Source organism: Lichenostomus cassidix, chromosome 2 (assembly GCF_008360975.1).
Source record: "Lichenostomus cassidix isolate B80296 chromosome 2, HeHo_3.0, whole genome shotgun sequence".
NCBI classification, from domain to species: Eukaryota; Metazoa; Chordata; class Aves; order Passeriformes; family Meliphagidae; genus Lichenostomus; species Lichenostomus cassidix.
This window is the reverse complement of record NC_139482.1, coordinates 62,972,380-62,985,007: the sequence shown is the minus strand read 5'-3', so window position 1 is coordinate 62,985,007 and position 12,628 is coordinate 62,972,380. Positions and strand designations below refer to the sequence as shown.

The 12,628-nt window shown below is 40.7% G+C and overlaps 1 protein-coding gene across 1 annotated transcript in view; it reads right to left on the bottom strand.

Moving 5' to 3' along the window:
* The window catches only part of JARID2 (jumonji and AT-rich interaction domain containing 2), a 214,183-nt gene that overhangs the window by 46,132 nt on the left and 155,423 nt on the right, over positions 1 to 12,628 (bottom strand). Inside the window, exon 5 of the mRNA XM_085051817.1 lies at positions 311 to 487. Coding sequence (XP_084907943.1) covers positions 311 to 487 — 177 coding nt within the window. The remainder of the gene's footprint in view (positions 1 to 310; positions 488 to 12,628) is intronic.

Sequence of the window (12,628 nt, the reverse complement as noted above, 5' to 3'; positions counted from 1 at the left end):
AACCTTTCCTGGTGTAACTTGAGGCCATTTCCTGTGGTCCAATTGCTTGTTACATGGAGAAGAGACTGACCCCCACTTCAGTATATACATATATGTGTGTGTATGTGAATATATAATTCCAGCCCTGCAGTAGCTCCGCCACAGAGAGAGTTTAGAACATCAGAAGAAACAAGTTAAAGCACAAGATGCTCACACTAATCTCACTCCACCACTTTTTCACTCAGCTCAAGAACAGACAAGGATTGAGCACATTCAGCTCATAAATTTCTCTACTAGGGGGTGCAGGAGAACAGCACAACTTAGGACCTACCTTGCCCATTTGGTACATGTTTATGCGTTTTTCCTTTCCTAGGGGTTGACTGGCATGATGATGAAGCATTGTTTGTGGCTGTTTTTGTGTCCTCTGTCTCCTCCTCCTCCTCCTCTTCATCCTCATCATCCTGAGAGCTTCCAAAATACACCATGTTGCTGGGCAGGGCTGGAGAACCTGATCATTATAAAGAAATGGCTCATTAGCATCATTACATTCACTTACTGCACTAACCATATTGATCACAACCTACTTTGGTGTCATGCATAGCAAGGGGAGAGCGGAACTTGGAGCTGCAAGGTCACAGTGCATGACTAACTAGAGGGTTTTTATTTATTAGTTTTTACCAACAGGATACACATGTGCTTAAAAAGCAGGGCTCTCCCCCCCTTAAACACATTCTATTCATACTACAGACAATCAGTCTTGCTACAAGCCCTAATTAATAGCTCTGTGTATTCAGAAACGGACTAATGCACATGCTTAATTTCAAATGCATGCTCAAGTGCCTTGCTGAAGTCTTAACACACGACTAGAAGCTTACAGCTTTTCCAGACATAAGAAAAAAGAGCAAAAAACCAATCTGTACTATCTGGTGATATTTTAAGCTATCATTACAATTAAGCATTAGCATTTAAACTTCACAACGCTTTGTGGACCGCTACGATATTGTACACAGTGTTTTGCAATATTCTGCAGTTTAAAAAATAAAGAGAAAAGCCAAGACATTGAGGTGCTTATTTGCTTAGCGAATTCCTGGCAAAGGAGGAAAAAAAGGAAAGGCCTTCTGATTCCTTGTGTGCTCTTCTTGAAGATGTTGCTTCCCATCTCTTGATTATTCCCACAACACTCACATGCTTTTTAAATGTACAAATACTGCTGACAACTAACGGGCACTTTCCCATGAGCCCAATATCACTTTCTACTCCAAAATGAGTCTCCTATCTATTCCCTGGACGGACAGGTGCCCTGGGAGCCTTCTACTCATTCTGAAAGAAAAATTTTTTCCCTTTCTTGACCAAAAATATACAGTCAACACACTTGGGTAAACAGCAGCTCATCACTTCAATTATTTTCCAGGTAGTGGCTATTTGGCTGGTGCTTCCTTATGAAGCACTTCTTGCTTCAAGCTCTTCAGAACTACAATTCTGTGTTTTGTTTGGTTTTGAGCTGTTGGTGTTGCCATTGCCAACAACTAACTAAAGCTTATTGCTCATTTTCTGCTTCCACCAGGTTTGTACAAAATACTCTTAACTATAAAAATTACTTTTTAATGAATGAATTACCTAAATATGGCATAAAAATTGGGATAGGCTGTTTCTGCAATGAATCATCCTCGTCTAAGTATACTGGTTTTGATTGCGATGGAGTTAATTTTCTTCATAGTAGCTAGAATGGAGCTATGTTTTGGATTTGTGCTGGAAACAGGGCTCATAACACTGGGATGTTTCAGCCATTGCTGTGCAGTGCTTGCACAGTGTCAAGGCATTTTTTGCCCGTTTTTCATGCTGCTCTGCCCGCAAACAGGCTGGGGTGCACAAAGCTGGGAGAGGACAGAGCCAGAACAACTGGCCAAAGGGATATTCCACACCATAGGACACTGCTCTTAGCAATAAGAGCTGGGGGAAGAAGGAGGAAGGTGGGGACATTCAGAGTTACAGCATCTGTATTCCAAAGTAACCTTTTTATGTGATGGAGCCCTGAGTCCTAGGGATGGCCAAACACCTGCCTGTCAACAGTGAGTAGCAAATGAATTCCTTGCTTTGCTTGCAGATTTTGCTTTGCCCATTAAACTGTCTTTATCTCAATCCATGAGTTTTCTTACTTTGACCCTTCCAATTCTCTCCTCCATCCCACTGAGGGCATAGGCTTCACCTGTGAAGACCTTTGCTCCTGGTCTCATTAACAGCCCCTTTGGAACTGTGTCTGCTTCGGGGAGCAGCAGAGAGAAACTCCTCACCAGCATCCTGTGCTATGTATGAGTGGTAGCCCTGGGACAGCCGGGAGAAACATTATAGCACCATCGAGGGCATGATGATTCTTCCCCCCCTGAAACAGTGTATTATTCCATCCAACCTAGACATAAATGTATGGACACATATGGTTATCCTAGGGAAAAGGCTTTTGCATGACACAGTTTTCATGTTTATACAGACTAATGATCAAATTAAGACTGCTGACATATTCACGGCATGGAAGCTGTAGCAACTTACAGAAACAAAAAACCTTCACATTTTTTATGCAAGCCCAGAACTTTCTGGCACACTCTAAGCAATCAAACATAGAAGGTAAGAGGTGCTGAGAGGCACATTAATTCTTCTGCTCAGGGGGGAGTTTTAAGTCTCAACAGTAACTAACTAGAAGATTCTAAAACAGTTACTCTAGGACAGTGCTGCCTGAAAAATAAATTGTTTTCTTCTGCCATCTAGGTACCCATGTGTGTAATATGGATTCAGAAACTGAATGCAAGTGCATCAGTTCTTATCAGAATCTGAAGTCTGACACCATCTGACAGCACTGTGCATTGACAAATGATGGCGTAAAAGAACCTTACTGTTAGGAACCCTCAAAATGAGATTCAAACACAGACTGAAATCTCCCTATTATAATTAGAGAAATAGTCAGAAAATTTATCCTTCTGGGACACTAAAATAGGAGTCTAGATGCAGTGTCTGTTCTCTGAGCTTCATCTTCCTTAGAATTCCACATCTCTGAGCTTTTTTCGCAGCTCCTTTCAACAGTACCCAGCAAAAATGTATAATCTGCAATGCAAATGTTATTACAATAGCAATCTTTTTTTTTTTCCTTAAAGCACAGAATAAAATACAATACTGTGTCATTTTGTTTAGAAAGGAGGGAGAGTCTTACCTAAGTCCGAGAGCAGACACAAACTTCACCTAACTCGTGGTACTCAATCGTTGTAATCTCAGTGCATAAATCTTCTGTCAGAATGACAGTTTTTAATTCTTTCCAATTGAGAACTATGAACAGCAATGGTTACACTACATTCCTGGGACAGCTGGGACTGTTCAGGAAGTACATTTCCAGAGAAATTAGACTAGCAACATCCAATAACACAGGAGAGTCCTGCTAACCCTCACTTTATTGATATAAGTGCTCTGCAATATGAGACCTTGGAGAAAAGCTGGCATTTAGTCTGGGTCTCCTCCCCTCCTTCCCACCAGCTTTTCCTACATATTTATTAAACCTGACTTGCCAAACAGAAAAAAAGAAAAAAAAGTCTGGACTTGCACATTTTTGTTCTGTTTAAGCATTGTTATGGATGGAAGACATTGAAAGAAATTTAAAAGCTCTGAATTTTCTTGCTTAATTCATTAATAAATGAAAATTTTTATTCTCATTTTATTATAATACTACTTCAGTTCTGGAATAGCCTCAAATAATTTTTTCACATCTATGTGTTGAACTGGTTAAAACCACTTTAAGCTTATGTAGCTAAACATTTCCAAAAGGCTGAGAAAACACTGGTTTAAAATACTGAAACAGGCTGCCCAAGCTCAAGATACTGTAAATTCCCTTTATGAGCAAACTGAAGGGAAGACATGCCTGTAAGTACACTGTAATTTCAATCAGCCTAAAAGAATGACAATTATGTTTATTACACAACACCTAATGTGTGAGTGGTTTATGTGCTGGGTATTTTTGTTTACACCAAGCAAAGAGCTGAGAACCCATCCCCCCCTTAAGACTTCTCTTACGGAAATAATATTCAGACTTCTCATACTGAAGAAATAATGAAACTCCTACAGATGAAACTGCACTGTGAAGAGCAGAAGCTATGTAATCACTCACCTTCTTTGAGTAATAATGACTCCTGTGCTAAATATCCCTCATTCTCTCTGAGATCAGATCCGAGATAGGGATGTGTATATGATACCACAGCCTACCTCTACAGGAGACCTAATTTGTTACTCAAAGCTACTGATTTATAGAAACAATACTAAGTAGCATTACCATAGCCATGGACATTCAAGACCATTGGAAATGGGAAGAAGAATGTGCACTCAAGAGCTGTATCAGTTGGTCAAATAAAATACATTGCCCTTCCTCAGAAATCTGGCCAGTCTTCACTGCAAGTTAAGACCGTGGTGATTTTCTTACAGACACACTTTGTTAAGAGCTGTTGCTCTCAGGTTACTCCATGTGTAACAGACATTTATCATGAAAATTATGTATGATAGCAAGATGATAATAAAAGATCTCCAAAGTGGCATAAGAATAAGGAAAGCTGCAGGTTCACCAGACACATCTGTACACACACATTCATAAAACACACAGTTGTAGAGGTTTCCTTGGTATGCCCAATTTACAGATCACTATTCTGCACGGTTTTGTCTCTCCCTTGACACCCTCGGCAATAGAAACCCACGGGGCAGCTATGCTGGTTCCTTCTTGCACATATTTGTCAGACAGGCAGCAAGACTAAAGATGAGCAATCATCCCTCCTCTTCCTCTTGCCCTCCCCAGCACCAAGGCGATTCTCAAAGCCTACTGAGGGCAGTCTAAAGAGTGACACTGGAATTAACAGCAAACAGCAAGAGAGTTTGCTGGAATTAACAGCAAAAAACAAGAGCTGCAATGCTGCAGATAAAGGGCAACATCTGTGCCTGGGAGGTGGTGCCTACCAGGTCTCAGCACTCTCAGTATACAATTCCCCACTTCCTTGCTTTCCATCCCGAAGAAAAGAGCAGAAAAATCTGCGAGAGGGAGTTATGAGAGCCTGTGGCTGTATTGAATTTTACAAGTCTCCTTCTGTGCTGGGAGCCCCCACATTGTGCAGGCAGCTGCCACCATGGGCACTGGAGCAGATGAAGCAGGGGAGCAGGGGAGCAGCCCTCCAGTGCCAGGGGAAAGCACACGAGCAGCCCTCCATCCTGAGAAACCCAACCTGCCACATACCTTGTCAGCAGGTGCCCGAAAAGCCCGCTCACTCAGCAAATCTGATGGCAGCCTAGAAATTAAATTTGACTTCTCACCATTCATTTAAAAGACATTTTACACAAGGAACCATCTAGACTCTTGGTGGCTACGCGGACATTCTTCTTGGCATCAAAAATGGCCTACAGAACATCTACCTCCATCTGGCCTCTTCTTATTATACCTGTGCCACCACCTCAACTGTGGCAGTATAATTTTTTTGTGGGGCCATGTGGTGAATCACATCAGGGAACCAAGTCAGGTTGAAATCCCAGACTAAGGAAATTAAAGTCCATTAATAAATGCTGTAACTGTAATGTAAATGTTACAAGCTCTCAAGAAAAGATTTTGAAAATTTCTATGCACGCTTTTTCTATTGAATGTGTAGCATAATATATCACTTTATGTTATTAAACAAAACATTAAATGCAGTATGTTTCCAATCTCACATAGGAGCTGCACATTTTACATTCTGTCCTGATGATGTCTAGGCACACAATTCCTAAATGCTTCCTCCCTGCCTCAAGACATCCGATTTGTTTTGCAGCAATATTTGCATAAAAGCATTTGCCATCACCAAAGATTTGGATGAGGCAATTGCAACACATTGAGAAGGAAGGAGAAGCCATGGCAGAAGGAGTAAGCTGTAAGAAAGGCAGTAAACTGCAGCAGCATAAGAGCAGAAGGGAAGAGCCCAGATGTGCTGGGGCTGGAGAAAGGGGTGAGTGGTGAGAGGGAAGGAATTACTGACATGAAACAGAAACAAATACAGTGAAGTGGAAAGGACAGTCCTGTTAAGGCTGCTCAATACAAGGCATCCATCTGACAGTGCAGTCCACCTGCTGCCCTGATCCAGACTCGTGCCACTCACCTTTTCCTGCTTAACAAGTAGAGAGCAGAAAAGCCATGGCCAAGGGGAGGCAGCAATCTGGAGGGAACTTCCCAGCCCCTCCCCCTCCTCCAAAACACTGGGGAAAGGCCAAATCACCAAAGCTGGACCTCATATTGAGATTTTGAAAGCCCAGTGAATTTCCATGGCTGACTAAGGGATTGCAAGCCATACAGAAAGTTCAGACAGCCAACACAACCCCAGGTACCCTTTCCTGATCAGTATGAGAGCTCCTAGGATCAGATACCACTGCGTGTGGCAAAATTTGGGAAAATCATTAATGATTAGTTGTTTTTTTTCAAATCACTCATCAAGGTTACAATGAGCTATGAATTATTACAAAAAGGGAGGACAGTCAGCTCTTAAAAAAAATTAATGTGAAGTATGTTTGGCAACTGTTTCCATCAGTATCTGCAGTTTCAACATTGAAATTCTCTTGAGTATTTTTGTCTTCCCTCCTATTGTGAGAGCAACACAAAAGAAAACCTAACTATATAGGAAAAACCATTACCACAACTACACACAAAGTGTGGCCTAATGCATATGAAAGAATGACAAATGTATTTCACGTCCTCTGTTACAATAATTTGGTGCTTATACAACAATAAATACAAAGTAAAATATGTGGGGTTTAAGTCATGGTACTGCTTTTAGCAATTTTCTTGGAAAGATGTCATCATTTGCATGTGCAAAATTCAGGCTCACTACTAACAGTAGGCAGAGTTGATGCTTTTGCAGCCTGTACATACAGATGTGTTGACCTCAGCAGCAAGTTCCTGATTAATAGAATAAACTATACTCTTCTTCAGCCATTTTATTTGACTAATGAGGTGGTTTGTCTTTTGGGGGTTTTTTTTGGGGGGGGTTGTTTTTTTTGTTTTGTTTGGTTGGTTGGTTTTGTTTGGTTTTTTTTTTACAAACGTGTAGTTTTCCCTCCTAAATTACAGTATGTTTTGTTTCTCATTAATTACATTAACTTTTGTCTTGGACTAGCTAAACATGTAAAAAACCCCCTCTGAATTTGGATCTGAAGAGTGGAATCAGAAGTATGGAAAGTGTGTGTGCTTTGCCAAAAATACTATTTCATTACTCTTCAGAATTAGCTGGCAGTGTTTCTGCAGTATTTACTGAAGTACAAACCAAATGTTTTCATCTAGACAGGATTCAAACACTGGTATGTTACAACCACAACAAAAATCATTTCAATCCAAGAGCCTTCTCTGTAATTTGGGCTGTGGTTTCTGCAAAATTGGAGGATTCTTCTCCATGAATTATTTACACCAACTCCCCCTCTAGCTCATCTCTTTTTTTTTCCTCCTAACAATCAAACATAACCCAGATGTGCTTTGGAAAAATCTTAGAACTATTTAAGTCATCAGAATGATTTAAGCGCAAGGCAGGTCAAGGTATGTGGGACTTCAGCCTGCCCAAAAAAAGAACATGGCATGCCAAGCCCTACAGTGAGCTATGTTCAGAGGTTTGGCTTCTCCTCTGACACACAGCCCCATTCTGTGGCTGTGTGCAGGTGGAGAAACCTTGCCTCTCAAATGCTCCTGATGTGCTGGCATCTCTCAATGCTTGACATTCAGGGCCTGCTTCTCATTTATTATATGTCCTACTTATTAAGCTTTGGCAGGACAACACCAAGTCCCTGAAATGCAAATATATGTAATTTATGCCTGCACCTTATTGTTGCTTTACCAAGCCAGGCTAAAGGAGAACAAACTGCATAAACTCTACAGGAAAGAGCAATTGTTCTTCACTTGTCTGACTCCACCTGCAGGAACAGTCCCAGAGGGAGCTCCCTGGTGCCTAAATGAGAGGGAGGAAAAGGTAATCCCAAATACAGTAATAAAACAGAGCTCAAACTCGTCCCTCTCCTGCCATTGTACAAATCACAAGGTGCCACAAGTGTTATAGCTAATTTATTGATTAGTGTAGCAACCTAAACCCCATTTTCTTCTGTGTCTGTTCTTCAAAGTAGTAGAGCTAAACCCATAAACCCAAAGAAAAATCTTCATTTTCTAGGGAAATAGAGCAAGGGTGGAAAAATGTGTGAGTCTGCTGCAAAAAACAATAAAAGGTCCACTTTCCAAGCTTAGCGGAACACACAGCAGAGGAATAAAGTACTTAGTATTGAAAAAAAGCAAAGGAGTGCTTCTCACATCTACAATTTGTATCTGACAGTTTCAAAGCAATTTACCTCCACCGGCCTGACTGGATTTTATAGTGAACCTCAAAACCAACCCTTTCCATGTGCACTTCAACCCCCAACTTCATGTTCCCTTTCACCAAGAACAAAGCAAGTGTGCAAGTTTCAAACTACCATGGTGCCATTCCCAAAAAGCTACCAGGCTGTGTTTCATACCCAAGAGATCCTGGGCCCCCATCCCTAACACAAAATCAGTCATTTGGACAACGCTGAGCCTATGGTATACTCACAGGTCAGAGAAGCAGGCACAGAGGTTTTTGGCTGGGATGAAGGGCAGGAATTGCCTTTGCCAGAACACTGTACATTGCCCACCTGGGCAGCAAGGCTTTGAACTGCTGCTGCTACTGGAGTTAGGTTTTATGCCAGTAGCTCATCCATAATCAACATCCAGCTATGTCAATGCCTATATACAGAGTTAAATATTTATCCTCATTTTACAAAAAGCTAAGCAGCTCACTGAGGGACTCAGAGTGAGTCTGTGGCAAATACAAAGGCTAAACCTCAATATCAGTCTCCTATTTCTGTCAGTTAACTGCATTCTGTGGCTTTTTGCAGGGATAGATACTGGAATTGTTAACATCAGAAGTGGGCCAAAAACTGGGAAGAACAAGGAAAAACTTCAATTCAGCTGTAGTAGTACACACAGGACACTCCATCTTACTTCAGCACCTCTTCTCACCACTTAAATATCTCAGGAGACACACACTGACACGAAATTGCACCTTCACTGAATGCCTGGAGGTTTGGCCCTCTAGCAGCTCTCTGTTCCCCTGGGAAGGAACAATGCCACGGTGGTGGTCGCCAGGCTCTCTCTCTGTACTTCACACATGTGCTGTTCACTGTGAGCCTGAATAATCACTTCTTCCTGCCAACACTGATTAAATTACTCTTGTCCTAAACCACCACAGGAGCTGCTTAGTAGCTCATATTTCACAGGTAGCCTAAAGGGCTGCACATAGAAGAAATACCTTATATTCTACATTTCAATGTTACTCCTAACTTTAAAAAAGAACTTAGAAATTGTGAGATTACAATTAATAAGTGCAACCTTATTTTTATTAAATGGTTTGTGCAACTAAAATTCAGCATCCTAAAGATTATTCTTGAATTTTCAATCTATCTTAAAATTTTCGTTTCAAATACTAAATGATTTAATAACAAAATCAATAAAAATTTTCTTCCACTATTTTAAACTAATTATTGTATGTCTGCATGTTTTAATATAATTTTGGAATTATAAAAACTAACCCGGACTGCAAAGAAGATCATACTTTTGGACATTTCAGCATTTCATGACTTTACTTCCCGCCTAATCAAGTTGCTGTGCTATTCAATCTGCTTACTCTGATGTGGTGAGCATATCTCCATGGTGCCCATGTGCTCCCTTGGAAGGCTGGTGCTTCGAGAACGTGACTGACGCGGTCAGCAGCTCTCCAAGTACAGCACACATTGACTACAGTACCTATTGACACCCAACTAACAGGCAAACATACCTTTTGCCTTGCTGAAAGGCAAAATAACAACTGTTTTCTAAAATGCTGAAAATTAAGAGCTCCCAAGTTTTGCTTCTGGGGACTCTCCCACTGTAATCGAAAATTTCTGTAGTTTGTACTGACACAGTCACCCTCTCCTATCAGGACTCAAAAAAGAAGACTGGGATCAAAGCCCCCTGACCCCTTTTACCGCCCTAACACAGGTGTTTAAAAGAATAAAAAGCCTGTCTAAGAGCACACTGCAAGAGAAGTGGGGCACTAAAAGTCAGAAGTTACTGAAGTTCAGACAAACATGCTATAGTGAAATTTTCTATTTTGATTTTGCCCAATTGTAATAAATTATCAGATTAAGCCAGCACAGTACTGGCTTAGAAAAAGAAAAAACAATCACACATTTTGCAGAATAGAAGAGCCTGAGAACTCAATTTATGAGATCTCAATTAAACCATCTTTATTTAGGAATCCCTAAAATTCTCTAGCATGTAACTCCCAGAGGCTCGGCTTAATTAGAAAATTGATCATGGGAAAACTTCTTAAAATGTAGTCTCCTAATCATAGCCTTCCTGTTATCACCTTTTGCCAGAGATCTGTTTCAACACAGGGAGTAGTTTCTCCTTTCTCCTTTAGCCTGATATTATTTGACTCGCAATATTTTAACCTGTAAATAATTACAGAGAGCAGAGGTAACTTAAAAGCACTGTAACAGGAGCTATTAAGAAATATATGATCGGAGGCAGAAAACACAGAAAAAGTGAAAGCGGTTGTACAACCACATGGAGATGACACACTCGTATCTACATGCTGCTGAAAGATACTAATTATGCCTCTGGCAAAGGGCATACGGGCTCCTTCAAAGAAGCTATTTAAAGATAAGAACACTGCAGACAAACACTTCAGAGATATCTGTACTATTCCCCTCCTTCCTGTGTTAAAAATTCTAGGTCACAATTTAATAAAATAAAATTACAAACAAAACAAAACAAAAAACCAAACCCACCAACCTTTTTAAAAAGAGGATTTTAAAATAATAGAAAGCACTGGAGCCTTGCCAAGTTCAGTCAGTTTAGAAATGTATTCCAGGGTGCTCAGTTATTCATCAACTGTTACTGCTTTTTCATTGTGCTCCACTTACCTTTTAAGAAGTAATTAGTACAGTGTATTATCAAACCAAGACTTTGAAAAACAAACTAATTAAAAATATGTGTAAAGCCTTAGTGTTCTGGATAATGAAACCAAGCAGGTCATCTTGGTTAAATTATTTCCCTTTGAAATTACAGGATGCTAATGGAGTGGGGGGGGAGTTAAATAAAATTATTTGAATCGTTACATTTTCTTAACCTAGCAAGACAGGTAAATGGGACTTCTTCTCCTAAGTATGGGACATTATGTGTGCCAAGGGCCTTTCTTTCACACTGTAGCATGATATAATTGCTTCTTCACTGACAGAATTCAGCTGCTCCCACTCAAAATAAACCCTACAAGAACAATGAAGAGTGAACCTGTAGTGGTGACAGGATTCTTAAATTTCTCTGTTTAAAAACAGAAAATGAAAGTACACACTGACATGTGAATTCATGGTTGAATCTAGTCAAAGCTTGGACTTGGCAATCTTTAAGGTCTTTTATACTCTTACTCTTCTACACTCTTACTCATTCATGATTCTATGGTGTGACAAATTTACACTGTGCTTCTGACACTGCTGCTGGGTGTGGTGGGACAAGGACAGAGAAGACCACTGAGCTGCTTTCCCACCAGTGCTGGAAAAGGCTCCTTTGCCAAAAAAAAAAAAAAAGGTCTTTGATCGTGAATGCAGGACTGTATCGCCAAAGCATATTGAAGGACTAGGACCTAAAATAGCGCTAACTTAACTTTTCTTTTTTTTTTTTTTTTTTTTTTTAATTAAACAAACTTGGGGATTTACTGTCCTGGATCTTATCACTACTACTCTTAAATTTTTAGAAGTGCTGAACTTCAACCCTGTGAGTGTGCTCTTATTTTCATGCAATTGCAAGTCGCATTCAAAACCACAAGAGCGAAGGCTGGATACGTTGCAGCTGGAGAGGAGTCAGAACAAGCACCTGTCCCTCCATGCAAACATTTCTCAATCCCTCAACACTGCAATAAATAATAGCACAGAGGTTCAAAATCAAAAGAAACCCCTTCCAAAAAACCCCAGGTCTTCCCTATACAGTGTCTTAGTGAGCTGCTGGCCCTCTCCAAGCTCTCTAGGCACCACCAGAAGAGTAGCACCAAACTAAGCCTGCCAGTGCCTTGGAAAATCACTTGTGATACCTTTCTGGGGCTGGATGTACTGGCACGCTGCTACGTGAGCTCCCTACAAGCATATTAAGAACCAGCTTCCATCTCCTTTTTTTTGAAAATGACACATGAAGAGAGATAACCACCTGGAGCTAAATATTCCCAGAGGCCTCAGGCAGCCAGGACCTCTTGAAGGACACGGCACTTCAGGCACAGAAGCCAGAATCATGCTAACAATAACTCTGAACAACCCATTCCTCCCTCCAAGCCACAGCACTCTCCAGATCCTCCACGAAGAAGCATCCAGGTAGCAGATGTCCAAGAAGATTCCCCCACCATTTTTTAACTGGCTCTTTTAATGTTTTATACAGGCATGATGGAGTAATAAGTTTGGGGGGGGCTGAAACACAAAGCTGACAGCTTTCCCCTTCTGCTTTTCTTGACGGTTTAAGCAGACCAAGAACACGCCATGTGTGGCACTCAGAGCAGACTTTCCCTCATGGCTTTTAACATAATTGTAATTGTGA